Source organism: Lycorma delicatula, chromosome 2 (assembly GCF_047948215.1).
Source record: "Lycorma delicatula isolate Av1 chromosome 2, ASM4794821v1, whole genome shotgun sequence".
Lineage (NCBI taxonomy): Eukaryota > Metazoa > Arthropoda > Insecta > Hemiptera > Fulgoridae > Lycorma > Lycorma delicatula.
This window is the reverse complement of record NC_134456.1, coordinates 131170163-131190367: the sequence shown is the minus strand read 5'-3', so window position 1 is coordinate 131190367 and position 20205 is coordinate 131170163. Positions and strand designations below refer to the sequence as shown.

The 20205-nt window shown below is 30.3% G+C and overlaps 1 protein-coding gene across 1 annotated transcript in view; it reads left to right on the top strand.

Moving 5' to 3' along the window:
• The window catches only part of LOC142319952 (ornithine transcarbamylase, mitochondrial-like), a 46788-nt gene that overhangs the window by 8828 nt on the left and 17755 nt on the right, over window positions 1-20205 (top strand). The window contains exons 2-4 of the mRNA XM_075357629.1: window positions 3501-3767; window positions 13581-13863; window positions 16251-16412. Coding sequence (XP_075213744.1) covers window positions 3501-3767; window positions 13581-13863; window positions 16251-16412 — 712 coding nt within the window. The remainder of the gene's footprint in view (window positions 1-3500; window positions 3768-13580; window positions 13864-16250; window positions 16413-20205) is intronic.

The following is a 20205-nucleotide window of genomic DNA, read 5'->3' as shown; positions in this document are numbered from 1 at the left end:
CGTGCTGATCCTTATCTATTACAACGCCGTCCTGTGTCGAAAGAGCCAACAGAAGAATGTTTTTTTTTCCTATGCCCGAGAACTCTATAAAATACACACCATGGGTCCTTATTTCCTTGCTCTTTCACAAAAGAGTGCCAGGAATCTCGCTTAGAAGACCTAATCTTATGAAAGTACTCGCTCCTTGTTCGGCGTTAGTCCGCAAGCAGAGCTGCATGCCGTTCAGGGTCGCCCTCACGTTGTGCGGCTCTCCTGAGCCGGCCCAGTCTGCTTCATCGCTGTCAAGTCCCGAGTCCACCAACCAGCTACTCTCTCTCGATCTGTACCTCGGGGAATGGATTGATCAGCGGCTTCAATAACCGCCGAAGAAAGACTCTCTGCCAGGTCCTATAACGGGAGCTCGTCCAAGCTCCAAGTAAATATCCGAAGCTTGACCGCAAGAAAATTAGAAAATTTAGGCCAGTCCGTTTTTCTGTGCAGGAAGCGTCCCTGTTGAACGGGAACGTTCTCCCTACGGACATCGCGCAGCCCTCTCACTAAGTAAAAAACTATTAGCCGATGTTCGCTTGCACAATCATCAACTATAGACCAGTTCTGATTCCTACCAGGGATATCCTTGCCAATGGCAACATCAATGTTGGTACCATGGAAGACCCTCCATCCATTAACCGTATCGGCGTAGGTAGCCCAACTTGCCCGCTATATTGAAAACTTCGAAATTGTGCTGCGCGATGAAACTAATTCACCGCCTTCATCCGTGATCCCACTTTGCCAAAGAGGCGATTTGGCACTCGCATCAACACCCATCAGCATCTGACAACCTCGTACGGACCTAAGCATTCTAACCCATTTTTTCAAATGCTGTTCAGTGGGATCCCTGTACTGGAAGTACAAACAACTACTAGGACCAAACCATTCACGACAAGTTTGACAATGACATGATGCGTGTCAGAGGCCTGCCGTACGAAAACACTATCTAAAGACTTCCTGCACAGAATTACGGCTTTACTGTCTTGTCCAACGAAAAGTTTTTTCCATCCTTGGAAACCTAGCAGATCACCCTCGACCATGTATGGGTGCTGTAGAAGTACGATATCGAGACTCCGCTGTTCAACAACCTCACCTAACGCTACTTGGACAACATAGGCACCCTGGGTATTTAATTGACCGAATCTAACCATCCAAATAGTTGAAATACATCTCAACTGCTCTTAGATACAACCACACTCCCTACTATTGACGGAGTGCCTATGATTCTTGCGCAACCTTGTACAGTTGACCCAAGACGGAGTCTCTTTCTTCTGCGGACAGTAGTCAGTCTTATGGCTTTCCTCACCACAATGCGTGCATACCGATGCATATTTGCAGAATTTGGCTCTATGACTGAATCTGCAGCACTTAAAACATAGTTGCGGCAAGATGTGAAATCGTCATAAATCCTTCCCTCAGACAAGAATTTCTGGAAGAGACCAGCACCTACTTCAAAAACTCCGTGATACCGCTGGACATCACGTTTACCGGTCATGAAGACCATCCTACATTCCTTATCAAAAGCAGCCCTGTTCAAATTAGTGTTCCGCTTTCGTATGTAAGTCAACACCTCCTCATCGGACAAACTGCGGTCAATGTCATAGACAATGACCTACGCTTCCTTTTGGGATCAACTTTAACCTCAAGTTTCTTGATGGCCGGGGAGTCCGTGATGACTTGGACTATATCCTTATTGTCTGCAACTACAACCAAAACCCTTTGCTGGTCTCTTTAATGTCTCGAATCTTCGCCTGGCTAAGACTGTAGAAATTGCGAAAAAATTACTGAGAATGATTCGGCGAGCGAAGAAGAAGGTGAAAAACAAGAAGAAAAAGAGATAGTAAAAGCGACAAAATAAATACAGAAAAATTCGAGAAAAAACAACGCCTTTAAAACATTTAATTTTGTAAAATTTTTATATTTTTGGGAATAGAATATAACAAAATTTTCATCCAGTTGTAAACGATATTTTCATTTCAAATTATTTCCAGTGTCGACGCATTCTTTAAAATCATCCTTTCTTTTATTACATACAAAAATATTATTATTATTATTATTATATTAATCCAATTTAACTACTGGATTACATTTTACATAACAAACAGTACGTGCAATACTTGTTTTCAATTCGATCGCAATATTCATTAATGCATATTTCATTGCTTTATAAACAATAATAAATGCTTGAGAAAATTTTATTAATCGGTCTAAATGTTAATAATATAAGAAAACACAACCGTACAGTTTGTTGGCCGGTATGTAACGCGATGATTGCGAGTATAATACTAGTGCATACCGCAAAAATTTTGTAACTGTTTTCTCAAAATTTTGCAGACATAATCTCACTTTATATTAAGTACATAAGTGCATGCTTATCTTACCATTTAAAAAAAAGTTTCCCCCAAAATTCCCCCTTCGCTAAAAATCGAAAAAACTATCTTTTTATTTACTGCATACTATTTTAATGTATTCCTAGGCATAACAGTAGTAGTAGTAGTACTAGTGCAAGCCACCCCAAAAAAATACTTTGAGGGTAATATTGGAGGTGGCGGAGCCGAGTAAAGTTTAAAAACATTAGTTTTTTATTTTTTCAAAATTGTTTGGTTTCCTTTAAACTAAAAATTAAAAATTTTGTTTATTATTAAAAATGTAAATAATAAACCTCTATTAATAAATAATATTACAATAAAATTTCATCATAACTCACCTCCCACCTCAAAAACGTAATCTTGGTCAACTTTTTATTGGTTGTATATTTTTTAGTGGATTTTTTTTCAGTTTCTTCCATTTAACATAGTAAATGTTAAAAAAATCAAAAAAATTTCTTGGAAGGTGATTTTGAAGGGTGGAGCTGAAAAATAAAAAAAATACATTTTTTTTTTCATTTTTCAAACCTATTTTTGGTTTTTAAAAATATAATGGTAATTTTAAAACAAAATTCATCATAAATTACTTCCACATCAAGAAAGAAATCTTAATTATAATTAAGATAATTATTTTTCTACTAAAAAGAAAAATAATTTTTTTTCATGCAATATTATTTTTCTATCACATAAGAAAAACTGATCAATTCCAGGAAAGTATTAAAACTTTGTTGTCAGATTTTTAATGCTTAAAATATGAAGTAAAAAGTTGATGCCATTTGTGACCATTTAAAAAAAAATTACTATCACTAGAAAGATTGAATTTAGTCTGATTATTAATATTTTACATAGATTAATTGTACTGTTATAATACTTACTATTAGAAAGTAATTCCATCTGTTAAAATATGACTTGGATTCATTTAATAGTCTGAATAAAAATTTCTTTACGTAACTGATATTTGAGTATCATAAATTTACACTGCAATTAATGTATGATTACTTTGACAAGTCACTAGAACTAAGCAACAGAAAATATACACCATATTATGGATTATTTATAATTATACTATTTGTACATTGAAGTGTATTTTTCTTTGTAATCAAGGCGAGGAAAGTTTTACTTTGATCCACTAAAACAATCAGTAAAAGAAATTCACAGGATTTTAGATACGGCAAAAAAATTAAAATTACAAGGTGCTAATAACTTACATGGATATTTATCTGGAAAAAGAGTGGCATTGTCTACCACAAATAAAGTTAGATCAGTAACAGCTCAGACATTTATGTGGACTTCAGCTACCTTGTTGGGAGCAAAGATTTGTCCTATTTACACTCAATGGGAAAAACTATGTCATAAAGAGGAATATGGAAAGTGAGTAAATCAATATGTTTTATTGTTTTAGAAATCAAAATTTTGAAAAATTTTTGAGATAATAACTCTGATATTTTGACATAACTAAATCTAAAATTAAATAAATATATTTTACTCAGAATGTATAACTACTTTGAGTGAAAGATGGAGAGAAAGTGTTTATAGCTGCAATACCAAAATTTAAATATTATTACAGCTATTCATTTTTATAGAAGTCAACCCATTCCGAATTTAGAAATACCATCTGTAATAATAGTTTTTTTTCTACTAACAAACTTTATTATACTTTTTAAATACTAAAATTTTCTAAACAAATTTCTTAAGAAATGCATAATGAACTTGAATGAAAATTTAGCTTAAGCTGAATCATAAGAAATCACTTGAACATATAATATTATTCATAATTCATAAAAGCATTTTAAATTACTTATGATAATTTTAATTTCCAAACTAAATAATAGTAGAGAAAAATTCCAGGAAATGATTAATTCATTTGTAGGAACATGGAAAAGAATCAACAGGAAATATTAAAATATCCTTCAATGTATTTATATATAAAATGTAAATTTGTTAATTATTTAAATAACTATATACGTACATTTTAAAATTTATAGTTTTATGCCCTCTTACAGTTACTAGATGATAAATGAATTTTTTAGCGTGTGAAAAATGTCATGCCTGATAGAGATTCAAATCCAGGACCTCTGAATGAAAAGCCAAGTTGTTACCACTTCACCACTGAGATTGGCATATATGCTATATGTAACTATGCTATATAAGAACAGTTAAATCATCATATATTGCAAGAATTATTATTAATATGTGATGTTTATTTTATAACTTATTAAAAAATAGGTTTATACTAGTGGTTTGTATAAAATAATTTTTAATTTTCATTTATTCAGTTAACATATTACTAATATGTGGAAGTATAATTCAAATAAAGAGTTCCACTCAAGCTTCATCATATTACTTCACTATGTAATTTTTAAAAAGTCCTCAGAAAATTTAAGCAAAAAAATTGGTAAATTCTAGTTGAGAGAAAATATTAAAGAGGTAGTTCTAAACCTAAAATAAGTAAATGCACCCATCAAACCAGGTAATTTTATTGATGTGTTCATTTTGATAATATTATGCACAGTTGTGACCATGTGTATAAATAAGTTTCTTCATCACTCTCTCTCTCTCTCTCTCTCTCTCTCTCTCTCTCTCTCTCTCTCTCTCTCTCAGTACTGTTTAGATTTCTGGACAAACTATAATTTAAATGATTTCTCTGTCATCATCATGAACGTTATGAGTAGACCATTCAGTCTGGTCCATTGCCATAGACTCAATCTTGGTTTTTCAATTCTTCCTTGTTTGTCCTACCCTTCTCTTATCAACTGCTCTGCATTACCAGATAATCTTTCGCAATCCTGGTCCCATCTATCCTATATAAATGACTCATCCACCCCTGCTTATAATCTCCAACCATATTTTCAATACTGTCAACTCCCAACTATTGTCATATTATATTACTTCTGATATGATTTTTCAATGATACTCCCAGAACTCTATGTAGAAATTTCATTTCCAGAGCTTCAATTCTATGATTTTGAAGTCACATCACAATGTAAGGATGTACACAACAATGTCAGTACAGCCATTTATAGAATTTAATTATTGTTTCCTTTCTTATTTTATCGAATAACATTCTTTGGATGGTACCCAGCAGCCTCTGAAATTTATGCAGCTTATTATCCACATCAAATTATTTAAAGGACAAATGGCAGCCCAGATAATTAAATGTCATTATCTGTTCTAATATCTCATTATTACTAACTATCTTTGTTCACAAGGGTTCCTCACCTATCAAGCCCCAAACTTTTGTTTTGTTAGTAGATATTTCCAAGTTGTTATTGACTCAGTATGGAATGGAACCTAAAATCTGCCAATTAAAAATTTGCCTCTGAATTTGCTAGAATCACCTCGTCATCTGCACACAGCATTGTGTACAGAGGGAAGCCATTGATCATAAAATGGATTTTAAAATGTTTTGCCAATTTTCTATAACATCGTCAATGTAAAAATTAAATAATGTAGATGATAACAGATACCTTTGTCTGACTCCTTAATCTATTTCCCACATTCTTCCACGACCTTGTTCACTCAGCTTTATACCAATGCAGGTATTATAATCCAGACTCTGTATGTCCTTATCAAATGTCCAGGAATGCCTTTCTTTTTTAAAACTTCCCACAGCTTCAAACCAGATACCTTGTCAAAATCATTAGACAGAGAAATGGGAAAAGAACAAAAAACAAACAAAACTGATTAATTATTTTTGTAAATAGTAAATTCTTCTGTCATCAATTCATTACACATTTCTTTGCACTCCTTAAATTATTAACAACTATATACTAATTTTTCCTGTATAAATGATCACCTAACCTCATCTTCTAGTAATATTATAGCCTCATCATAGAGGCTATCATTTTTGTTTAACTGGCCAATCTTGATTTTAAATATAATAATAAATTTTCAATCATACTTATCTGATATAATTTTAAGACTTTCTCCTGAGATTCCAATTTAGCTTTCCAAAATTTGTCTGATCCTTCCAGTCTACTACTGTTTTTAAACACAGTTATCTTTTAGACTTATCCAAATTTACTGCTAGGGTCAACTTAATACAACAATCTTTTAATATGATAATTGAACAGAGGCTGTCAGAACAATGTTGTTAACATACAAATGTACTCTGAATATTGGCTCTTTTAATATTAACCTCTTTCAATATCATGCTCATGATACTCAAACAACTCATTTTAATATAATGAAAAAAATATTGCTAACAGAAGGCAACAACACTGTTTTAATTCCATACATTGTCCCAAAATCCTTGCTCAGTGCACTGTGACATCAAACAAAGGATTCCATATTTCTGTATATACACTGCAAAACATTACTGATTTTGCTAAGTAGACCTAACACATGCAGTTCATAAAAAATGGGCTCTCAGTTTGTATGGTCGAAGATCCTTTAAAGTATACAAATAAAGTATATAACTTTCCAGCCACATTTAGTAATTACAAAAATTATTAATTTTAGAAAGCAAGTTAAAAATTAGAAAATTAAAAATAGAGTAGAGAAGTTCTTTTTAAAACCTGTTTTATATTCTTATAATATGTTGTTATAAATGCAGTTCTCTAATATAAAAAATAACACATTTGTGAGCATTTCCTAAATAACATTTTATCAATTGAATGCCTCTCTGTATTTATTGATTAGTATAAAGCAACATGTAAATTAATCCAAACACAGATGTTATTTAATAAAAAGTAACTTTATTTAAAACAAAAATCATACCTGCACAATTTGTGAATATCTTGTTATTAATATGCCTTGCTTTATTATTAATCACTTCATGCACATGATTTAGCATCAATTCAGTAAGTGTACGATACGTTTTTTTTTTTTTTTGATTTCTTCATCATCAAACCATACTAATAATTGCTTTAATGAGGTCAATTTTTGTGGTACAATTCATTTTTGAGAGTCGTTTTTTTGACTACTGCCTAAAGATTTTTAATTGGGTTTAAGATAATGACATAAGATGCCTGGTAGTTGCCTGGCCACAGGTATACTTTGTTGTGTCATATTGATATTCTCAAAAAGAGAAACAATTTTCGAATGCTTTCTTGGAGTTATGTCCATTATTATATATTCAAGATACACCCAAAAAAAATATGAAAATATTATTCTGTAATAAAAAATGAAATAAACTTTCACAAAACACTATTTATAACATGAAAATTTCTAAATAGCTAAAGAACAATAACCTCAAACAGGAAACTTATGAATGGGTACGGTCAAGCAGTATAGTTAAAACAAAAAATAAACAAATATTGCCTGTGTTCAAATTAATTTAAATGCTACTGTACACTCATCTTTTTGTGAAGTGGAAAAATTATGGATTTTTGCAAAACTTACCTCCTCATAACAAATAATTTTAACACCAAATTAGAAGATATACTGTTATGTATTATATATTGTCACATAATTTTAACATCAAACTAATAAATTCACCAAGAGTAAATTTAAATAATTTATATGGTATTTTGTCTATACCAGATGTTTTGTTATCTTTAGACTTTATTAAGACTGGTTTAATTCTAATAATTTGACTTCCCGTTCCATTTACATAGCTTTGTATCTTGGTGCTGAACATAAGATCTGATTCATCTGAATTGGTCCCCTAAATTGATTTAAAATAATTAACTCACTCAGATAATTTTACTTACAGATCACATTCAAAATCTTTCCTTAAAAATGTTTTAATAAAGCCGCATATACGAAATTGAAAAAACCATACACAAAAGTTTTCATTATATATATATATATATATATATATTTATGTATGTATGAAAGCATTAATCACCTTAATGACATGAATTTGAAATTAAGCATATCTTACCAAGAAGTTTCAATGATTATGCAAAAAGCTTCAGAGCCAGAAGAATTTAATAATTATACCTTTAAAAGAAATAATAAAGAGATCAAATTACAATAATAAATTAACTTATGGTGAAGGCTGTTGAATTTAGTGAACAATAAAGTAGTTTGGTGACTGCAGTGAAACTTTCTTAGATGATAACCTAAAATTTCACTTTAATTATGTTAATTGCATCACACAGAAAATTTCAATTTGTTGGTTCTTAAGGTTCATTGAACTAATTTGACCATATTTTCATTAAAAAAAATTATTAATGGAAATTTTGGGGGTAATATGAACACTGGGGGTATATGAATTTTGGGGGTAATATGGTCTAAGAGTACCTACATATCATTTGCGCTCACATGGATGTTAACACGGAAATTTTTCATTCAGAAAGGCGCGGATTGATAGAGCAAAATGTGCAGGTGCTCCATCCTGCTGCAACCATACTCGTTCCATGAGATCCTTCTTTTGAAGCTGCGGTATTAACCACGCCCCCAACATCTATAAATAAGTTTGTGCATTCACTCATTCACTGGCCTGTCAAAAAAATAAAGACCAAACAAATGACGAGCTGTCATTCCAGCCCATATCATGACGTGCGGTGGATTTCTTTACAACTGTGTCCCGTAATAAGGATTTTCTTTCTCCCAAAATAACACATTTCTGGCATTCGAACTGCGATAGATTGCACATTCGTCAGTAAAAAGCACCTTTCCACGGTGCACTGCAGCGGGCAATTTTTTTATTAAAGACCGGCAGGATGCAATGCGACGATCCATGTCTGGATTTGACAGTTCATTGATGAACGTCGGACGAAAAGGCCAGACATTCAAGTCCTTTTTCATATGGTCTTGCATTGTCGTCCGCGGAATACGAAGTTCAGCTGTCCGTTTACGAATTCATTTCATAGGGGATTGTTCAAAAGTAAACTGCAACAGCAGCACATGTTTCTAACCGCGATAACTTTCGTCCACTTCGCGGCCTATCTTTAACACTACCTAATTCAAACGCAGTCGAGTGTGGATACTCAGCCTGAGTGGACGTGTATTTCTAGCTCTGCGTTTTATGCGTTTTTGGTTTTTTGCCGCTTTTTTATTAGACAAGTAGTGATACATTTCGAGGTAAGGATAACGGACAATTGTGTTAAATTTTGGTGACCGGACTGTGCTGTAATTACGTTTTTTTCTGTTGTAACTTTTTTCTCCATAAGAGCCAATGTTAAATTGGCCGTTGAGGTTAGTGAAAATAAGTTAAGTCAATAGACAAGTAACCACAAGTTTGTGACGTCACGACTGTTGTAGTAAACAACAACTTAGAATAATTATCGACAAAATAAGTTATACTAGTAGAATTTTTTTTTCTATGTGTTTGAGCCTCTTATAAAGGGGATGTTCCTTTCAACTCCTTCCCTGACCAATATTGTCCAAAATCCTCTCGGATCGGATAGATCCGAGACCAATACCTTCCATAGACCCCCTACCGCCACCCCCAATTTTTTGGGGGGCACTTTTGGCCGGATACATATTCGTGGAGTTAGACCGGTGAGACCATCGAAAAGCGTTTTTTCCTGAAAAAAACTGTTCAGGAAATTTATAAACTATGATTTATACTGAATACGGGTATGACAAATTAATATCAAAGGCCTCTTCATAAAAACATTTCATGGATCCATTAAAAGATTGCTTATCCGTCGACTTTTTTAAAATAACGTTAAAAAAAATTATTATTAAAAATATAACATGTTATAATGACAAATTATGTTAAAAAGTATATAATTAGAAATAATTTTGGATTGGCCAATTCCTTAGTATTATAAGATATTTTGTAAAATTCTGATCTGTACAAGTAGTTAAGTAACAGTGGTTCTACGAATTGAAGTAAGACTACTTGTGGGAGTCCTGATCAAATGTGTTTATTGTCATTTTTTTATTTTTTTTTTTTTGTCTTCAGTCATTTGACTGGTTTGATGCAGCTCTCCAAGATTCCCTATCTAGTGCTAGTCGTTTCATTTCAGTATACCCTCTACATCCTACATCCCCAACAATTTGTTTTACATACTCCAAACGTGGCCTGCCTACACAATTTTTCCCTTCTACCTGTCCTTCCAATATTAAAGCGACTATTCCAGGATGCCTTAGTATGTGGCCTATAAGTCTGTCTCTTCTTTTAACTATATTTTTCCAAATGCTACTTTCTTCATCTATTTGCCGCAATACCTCTTCATTTGTCACTTTATCCACCCATCTGATTTTTAACATTCTCCTATAGCACCGCATTTCAAAAGCTTCTAATCTTTTCTTCTCAGATACTCCGATTGTCCAAGTTTCACTTCCATATAAAGCGACACTCCAAACATACACTTTCAAAAATCTTTTCCTGACATTTAAATTAATTTTTGATGTAAACAAATTATATTTCTTACTGAAGGCTCGTTTAGCTTGTGCTATTCAGCATTTTATATCGCTCCTGCTTCGTCCATCTTTAGTAATTTTACTTCCCAAATAACAAAATTCTTCTACCTCCATAATCTTTTCTCCTCCTATTTTCACATTCAGCGGTCCATCTTTGTTATTTCTACTACATTTCATTACTTTTGTTTTGTTTTTTACTTTTGTTTGTTACTTTTGTTTTTTATTTTTATAAATGTGTATTTATTCATTGTTGTTAGTAATATTTTTTGATATGTTGAGTTATTGTCATTTTTTTTATATAAAACTCGAGAGAACAACATAAGCAGCATTAGTACATTATTTCGCAAATTCCAACAATAGTAAGTTAATTTTTTTTTATTCATTAAAATTAATTCTTTAAAAAATTAAAAATTTTATTTTTGTGTATAATTTAAATTTGATGTTTTATAAGAAGCATACAAACTGGTCTCCGAACTGGGCCCAGAAGCTTACAATTGATACAATCCATAACATTATTACCGATAAGCTCAATTACCGTAAAACAAGACAAAATTTAAGATAATAAAATATAAGAGAAGATAGTTGATAGTTGATAGATCACCATAAGGAAACAAGACTTTGCATATGCACAAAGCTGAAACAATTCTATCAGTAAGACAAAGATATTAATGCTTTTTTTGTCAGTATTCTAAGCTGTGATAAGATATGGATTCACTAGTATAAACTGGAACCAAAAAGACAGAGCATGGAATAGAAGCACACATGTTCACCTGTCAAGAAAAATGTTGAACCCTACCATCAGCAGTAAAATCATGATGACAATCTTTTGAAATGCAAAAGGCTCTGTTTTATTGATTTTCTAGATAGTGAACAATAAAATGTCACACTGAATAAACAAACTATTTAACTCTAAAGCAATTTGTCTTTAATTATTGAATGACCCTTGTAATAAATTTTGACAAAATTAGATTTTTAAAAATGGTGATGTGTTAAATTTTATTAGTGCCTCGTTGTGGTGTATTCCTGCTAGCCTATGAAGCGTTAGCACCGAAAGGACTTCAGTCCTTTCGGACGGTCTGAAGGGGAATTACGTTGGGAGGACAGGCTTTAAAAGCCTAGCCTCCCGCGGTCGGACCCAAAAATGGGTTTGAGAACGCTGGTACAAACGGATATGGAATGCTAATAAATCCATCCATAAAATTATAATAAAACATTAAAATCGCAGAGCCTTTTAAACAGTTACTAATTTCAGACATATTTGATGAGAACAAGCAAACTGTAATACAAAGGCAATAAGCCTTCATATTGTTAAATCTAAGTAAAAAATAATTACATTATTTTTTGCACGTGGTTGATATCTGCATAAGGTATTACCTTGAATTATGTGTATCATTAGGAAAATAGTATGTAATTACTCAATACAGGAGAGGTGGCTAAAATGTAATGTTCAGTCATTCATAACTCACAAATGAAAAGAGATAATAGTCAGATGAGACAAATATTGCATAAAGTACATTTCATTTGTTTCAAAAACTTACATTTATTTTTTTTTTACATAGTCACCAATTACAGCTACACATTTTTCCATTGATGAACCTGTTTTCTCATTCCATCGATGAAGAATGCTGGTGATCTTTCCTTGATTCATAATTTCTTTGCTTCCTTTTGCTTATCATTCATGATTATATGGATACCCTTAATATCCCTCTTTAATTGTGGTGAGAATTGAAAATTGCAGAAAATTTAATCGCGTGAAAATTGCAAGGCGCCAAATCAAGTGATTATACTGAGTGTGGAATAGGATCAAATTTCTACTTTACAAGAGCTTCGGCCATTGCACAAGATGTGTGGTCGATGTGTGGTTGCAGAATTATCAGTTCCATTGATTATTGAACACAATCACACCTGACTCCTAAGGTCTTTTAATATTTCTATGCATTGCACAGAATTTACAGTAGACCCAACTTCAAGGTAATCAGTCAAATACAGGTGTTTGGAATCCCTGAAAATTCTCAAAATAATTTTTTTGCAAAGGGTTGTTCTGAAATTTTTTGATTGTGGTGATCCATATTGCTGGTACTCCATGCTTCTTCTAGGTCATAAAATGCACCCAAATTTCATCTCCCTTATCAATACTGAAAAGGAAGTCGTCTCCTCCATCACAATAACATTTCAGAAGCTTTTTTACAACATTCCTTTTCTTGCTTGTTCTTTTTTGCAAGTTGGCATGCCATCTATGCAAAAATATTTTGTGGTATCCAGTTGTGCAGTAATGTATCCTACTCATTCTTTCAATACAAACAGATCTGGGTGACGATCTGTTAACTGTTGTTGCACGTTGTTACGGTCACTTTGAATCAATTCATCCATCTTCTTTAGGTGCTTCTCATACAAACCGGTCAACCCTTGTGAGGTTCTTCCTCAACATAAGTTTTACTAACTTCTGATACATGAAATTATATTGCCAACCTGCTCACAATACTTCTATTAACAGTTTAATCATGATGATGAATATTACTAGCATTATCTCACTTTTTCCAGTGTTAGAAATTCGATCACGTTGTTTTACACCTGTCGACAAAGCGTATTTGACTAATAAAGATAACTAACAGAAAATGAGAAGGCATAGTAAATAGCTATGGAATGTTAGTAGTAATAGCAGCACCTGTCACTTACGGACATTTTGTTCTCCTGTTACGTTTCAGTGTCAGTATGTGAGCTACCCCTTATATTAAAGAGGTAAAAATAACTATTTTATAATCATAAAATTGTCTATATAACTGACTATCAATAAAATAAAAACGCTAATATGAAAATTAGATGCAGAAAGATTTTTAATTCATTTATTAAAAAGAATTTTTTACTTTAAGTAATTTTTTTTCTTTGTTATTGTTAATAAACTATTAAATTTTTATTTCTCAGAATGTTATCAAAGTTCAGTGATATAATATTGATTGAAGGAGATTTCTGCCACGATACCCATGCAATGTCAGTTGGATGTGATATACCAGTTATTCATTGTACTTGCAGCAGGCACCAACCACTGCAAGCATTTGCAAATCTTTTAACTATTGAAGAACATTTTGGCAGCCTTGATAATATAATATTTGGATGGGTAGGACCTGGAGGACCTATTCTTAATTCATTCATGTTAATTCTTCCTAAGTTTAACATTACTGTACAGTATAGTTGCTCTGATGACCCTGTAAGTAAATAAAATATTTTGTCATCTATTGGTATTACAAAAAATCATAGCAGTAAGCAAAAAAAAAAAAGATTAAATAAGTAAATAAAAACAGTATATTAAATAGAAAATATTTTATTTTTGATTAATTTGTAAAAATATAATTCTAGTTGCAATGTAATATTCAAAAAGTCCCCTTAATTCCCTCTTTATTCTTAAAAACTGAAAATCTCCTATTGAAAAAGCCTGTAATTAAAAAAAATAAATAACTAAAAAATAATTTTAAATTGTTTAAAAAATGATTAGAATGAAAAACTTTTGAAATTGTCTGTCTGTAAGAATTTCAAGTTACCAAAAATAATTTCTGAGAAATTGGTGATATAGGAAGGTCATTTTTATATTGTCTTGATCAATATCAATGATCAGTCAATTTTTTGTGGTAAGAAAATAAACTTACATTTAATTGTAAGAGAGATAAATGAAAATGAAGATAATGATTACCATGAATGGCTCCCATTAATGGAAAAATGTAACTAATAGTAAATAACACATGAGCAAAACATCAGCTACTTATTTCTTTCTATAAATTCACAAATTAAAAAATTATCAATAGAATTGATCATAAAATTTAATAATGATCAATGATCAAATTTTTTGGGCACTAATTATAGTAAAATGTTTATATATGCGTGTGTGTGTGTGCGCGCACATGTTATTTGTTCAAGAAAATTGTTCCCAATATTGAACATCTAATTTTTTTTTTTTTTTTTTTTAAGTTAAGGGATGTACAACTAAAATTCAAGTCAGACGACATAATTTTTCAGGCTTGGCATAAAATAATTTTTTTTTAATTGCAGTTGAACACATTTTGAGAGAATGTAATTCTAAGAAAATTCATTTCATGAAAATAACGTTAATAAAAAAATAAATACTAGTTTAAGAAATTTGGTTTCAATTAAAGTAAAAACCAAGGTTCATAGAAAAAAGTCACAATACAGTATAATAAAACTGTTTTATTTACAAATCAGCCATTTATTATAAATTTTCTACTGAACTTTATTACACTGACCCACTATTTTATTACTCTGGCAGAAAATTACATTGTCTAAATGAATTAAAGTTTAATTTGAATGTGTTCTATTGTTAGAGCTATATAGTAAGTACTATGTAAAATACTTAAGCTTATGAGTAAGGTTCTTAATATGTTTTTTCATTGTCATTTTTATAAGTAACTGAACCATTAAAAATGTCTTCTACCATTTTATTTCAAATAAGATTTTCTTTTACATTAACAATAAATAATTCTCTTGTCAATGAATTTTTAAATCGTCAAATAGCATTTTATGTTTCAAGTAGAATAGGAATACAAGAAGAATAGTTATTTACAACTCTTACAAGAACAAGACTGCTACAACTAAAGCCAAAGAAGACATCTGAAGTAGTAAAAAAAACATGTGACAAGGATGAAGCACACTGCTAACAGAGGAAGTAATAAAGAACTAAAAGAAAAATTTGAGGTTGGGGTAGAATACTGGTTGTAGAAGATGTTGATAAGGTAAAGAAACAATTAATTACAGGAGAGGTTACTGACTGTAAAACCAAGATTTTCCAGTTGTAGAAAGTAAAAAATAAATTTAATTACATACATGGGCAGCTAATATTTAACGAAAGCAGTTAAATGAGAATTTTATTTTTAAATATAGAATAATTATTCTGTATCTAATAGTTTTATGAATCAGTAAGTAACTGTCTATATTGCTTTGTAGATTATAATTAGTGTTTTTACAGTCAAAATAAAACAGGTTAATTAATGTTTAAACAGATTAAATAATAATTAAACAGATCAACATATTATTTATATGACAGCTATTATACCCTTATTATAATAATAAAGAAAATATTAGAGTGCTATTTGTCACCTTGAATTTACCCACTGGGGGGTTGTGTATTACTAGATCATGATGTAATCAATGTTATAACAGAAAGTAAAATCTCTATGGAGAGATAAAATTTTATATTATAAGAAATAAATAAATCATGATGATGGATGCAATAGTTGCTTGGAATTAAAACATGAGAATTAAATCAATTATAATATTCTTCAGGACGACTGTTAGGTATTGCTTCAGAGGATGAGATGAATGAAAGTAGTGTGTGAAAACGCCATGCCTGACGTGCCACAGAGGCCGGCCAATTGGAATGTACTAGAAAAATGTAAAATCACTAATAAAAATAATCTTAAAATTATTTTTATAAAACAATTTTAAAATTGTTTTTAATTGAATTTTTCTTCTGACCTTATTGATGCTCCTTACATTTTTTTATCTAGGTATAATATACTTTCAAAGATACAAAATCAATGTTTTAAAACAAAAAAATGTCAGTTATTTACCATTATTTTTTTCTAGTCTTTACCAGTTTCACCAATGTTGTTAGAATTGGCTAAAACAGTCTGTGATAAAGCCAAAACTAGATTGATAGAGTGTCTGACACCAGAAAAAGCCATCAAAGGGGCACATGTAATTGCAACTACACGTCATAATCATGAACTACAAAAAATTACATTACAGGTAAAATTGTAATTGGTTGCAATTTGACATTGAATTAATTTCTAAGTAAGATTAGTTATCAAAATTACTTAATAAGTAATTTGTATTACGAAGAATGTGAAATTAATTAAACTCTCATCTCTGTCATATATTGTTAATTTAAAAAATGTATTAAATAAATCTTTCTCATTATAAAAATTTTAAATTAGAAAAATATTTTTATGGTACTCAATTTATTTGCAAATTCACTAGTGTTTCAAAAGTAAGCAGTACCTATTTACAGGTATATATGCAATTTGAAGTATTTACCTGTTAATTTATTCAAATATTATTTTTCAGAAAATTAAATGTTTTTCAGCACAATGTTTCATTAATCAGATATAAATTTTCCTGCAATATTTAACATATCTAGTTAAAATTTTTTATGAATGATTAACAATAATCAAAATATAAGGCTATTTTAGCCTTATAACCTTTTCCAAATGTTTGTTTAAGGAAATATTCATTTAGGACTAATTTTTTGATATTGTTACTACAAAATGAAACTATTGATCTAGGTATAGTACCCCATTATTCAGTGATAAGATGCCTTTAATTTTTTTGTCTTATTTAGATTGCCTAATCAAGAGGAAAAATAGTTCTTTAATGAAAAAAATCTGATGTGGACAACACATGACATCCTTGTATGCCTTTTTTTGTTTTTTTTTTGTTTTCAGTCACTTGACTGGTTTGATGCAGCTCTCCAAGATTCCCTACCTAGTTTAATTTTGATGTACCCCTACATCCTACATCTCTAACAATTTGTTTTACATATACCTAACATTGCCTACCTGCACATTTTTTTCCATCCACATGTCCTTCCAATATTAAAGCGACTATTCCAGGATACCTTAATATGTGGGCTATAAGTCTGTCCCTTTTTATAACTATATTTTTCAAAATGCTTCTCTCTTCATAAATTTCCGCAACACTTCTTCATTTTAAGCCTATTAAATTACATTTACACATTTTTTTTTAAAATGAAAAGTACATAAAATCCTATTTTATAAAAAAGATCTATTTTTTTTTCTTGTTATTGAATTATTATTCATCATATTTTTTTTTTTTTTTACAATGAGAGGTTAGTAATTAGTAATAAATCAATATATTTAAATTAAAAAAAAAAAAAAAGATGAAATCTGATTCAAACTGATGTGCGTGCCTTCCTCTAAGATCCTAATATTTCATTAATTAAAATTTTATTTGGCTATAACTCGGGAACCAATGAAAATATGTACCACTTATGATATATTGTTGAAAAGCTCTCAATGAAGGCTTATTACTGCAGTTAAGAAAAAGTCCCAAATCCAAATTTTTTTGAATTTTGGGCTTTTTTCGATACTTTTGGTATAGTTGATTGCAATCAAAAGAGGATGTGCATAACTAGATGTTACAACAGTCCAAAATTTCTACATTCTATGGCCAATCGTTTTTGAATTATGCGAGATACATACGTACGTACAGATGTCACACTGAAATTAGTCAAAATGGATTCAAGGATGGTCAAAATGAGTATTTCCGTTGAAATCTGGAAACCAACTTTTTTTTTTGTAATCACAATACTTCCTTTATTCATACAAGAAAATAAAAACATTTATTCATAACTGAACAGTTTTAAAAAATCAGACATTTTAAAAAGAATGTACAAAAAAATATTTTAACATATACATGAAAGTTAGACTAAAAAATTACATCTTCATTAAAAATTATCTAATTTATATATTTTCTTTTCACCTTTCTTTAAATATTTACCCTATACACTTCCTTCTAAAATCAATTTCATTGAACATGTATACTTTAACATTTGTTTCTTTAGCCTTGCATCTTACAAGATGTTCTACTACAAATTTTTCCCCTCTACTCCTGCTCATCTTAAAACCTCTTTATTTTGTTCTCTGTCAGCCTACTTCAGTTTCAACATCCTCCTTTCAAAAACATTGATTCTTTGTTTTTCTTGCTTATCTTCTAATTATCACAAAATATAATCACCATTTAAACAGTTTTAAGATTCTTATTTGTAATAACTAAATTTATTTCTGGTATTAGTAAACTTTTTTCTTAATGATTTTTATGTCAATTATTTTTCTTAAAATTTTTAATGCTTTTTACATTAATTATTAAATCCTTTTTCAAAGTTCACAGATGTTGTGTTTTTGATTATTCTTCTACCTAACTTCTTAAATAATTAAACTGAAAGCTAAATTTATATTTTTTGTTTCTATTCTTTTTCTGAAATCAAGTTTGTCTTCATCTAGTTAATCTCTCATTGTAGTCTTATATTAATTATAGTTTAGGAAGCATGACTTGCAGTTCACATGTTTTCTTATCTGCATCTGCTTTCTTTGGTATGGTTAAAATAATTTCTTTTTTGAGATCTGAAGGTATTTCTCTAATCACATTTTTATATTCTAATGAGTACAGCCTATTCAGTCCTACATCTCTGACATATCACCACAAGTCAGATGGTATTTCAGTTCTTTAATTTTACATTATTCTTTTTAAACTTTTCAGAACTCTGTAAAATTTAGATCATTGAATGGAGTCTATCCTGAAATTCACCAATTTCTTTTACCGCCTAGTAAAATTAATTTTCCCTTTGTATAGAGTTTCTATTTATTCTTGAAATCTATTAGTTACCTTTGTCTTTTTTCTCAAGTTTTCCATCTAAACTTCTTAAAATTTATATCTACCTGTAATTATTTTCTTAGTAGAAAGTTATTATTTTCTTATCAGCAAAAATTATGTGTTTTCTTGAGATCTTTCGGTTTATTACAAATCATCATCAGGAGATAAAAATAATATATATAATAAGTCAAAAATTAAAATAATTACACAGTCATGACTGTTTGAATGTCAAAAGTATACAAATTTTCTTAGTATATAATAATTATATTATTATATTATTTTCATAAAATCCTGCATTTATTTACCCATTCAAATATATTTATAACTTTTATAAGTTTATAATTAATGTAAATTTTTCTATTTTCACAATTCTACCTAATGGAATAACTTAAATATTTGTTTTTTCAAATTTATTTATTTTCACTTACTTCTAGTTCTGAACCTATGTTTTCTGCAAATTTTAACACCATATCTTTCTCTTTCAATCTTTCTGTGTCTTACTCTGTTCTCTTTTTTACATTGTTTTTTTTAAACTTAAACTAAATTTCATTGTTAGAATCAGTTGCTGCTCTCGGATATGTTTTACTGTTCAAAATTTAATTTTAAAACCTCTGTTTCTTAACCATTGTATAAAATTCTGGCCTATGTGTATCATTCTCCTTTAATGATTTTAAAAAGTTTTTAGGCAGTTAATAGATTGTATTTAATGTTTATTTATTGAAAAAGAGAGTGAATGAACCTCAGTGCAGTTAAGTTTTAATACCTGTTGTACACTCTTTGAGTTGCACAACCTTTCCATCAAATTCAGGAATTCCATTCTTCTCAAAAACTGCTCTCAAAGAGTTGAAAACATTTCCTCTAAGAACTTGAAATTCAAGAATAATGTTTTATATAGTTCCTGGAGAGTGATTTTAAATTCTACATTGTGAAAATTCTAAGTGGCTCATTTACTTGGAGTAATTGTCATTATAAACTGATAGCCAAAAATGGCCAGGTTCAATAAGGTAAAATAGGATTATCATCAGGGAACCCCTATTCAATCAAATTAAAGAATTCATAAGGGGCTTATGTTAGATATGTAAATTAGCTTCTTACCCCAACTTTATCCAGGATATTTAAGCCAGCTCTTAAATCGCTTATTATAAGCACA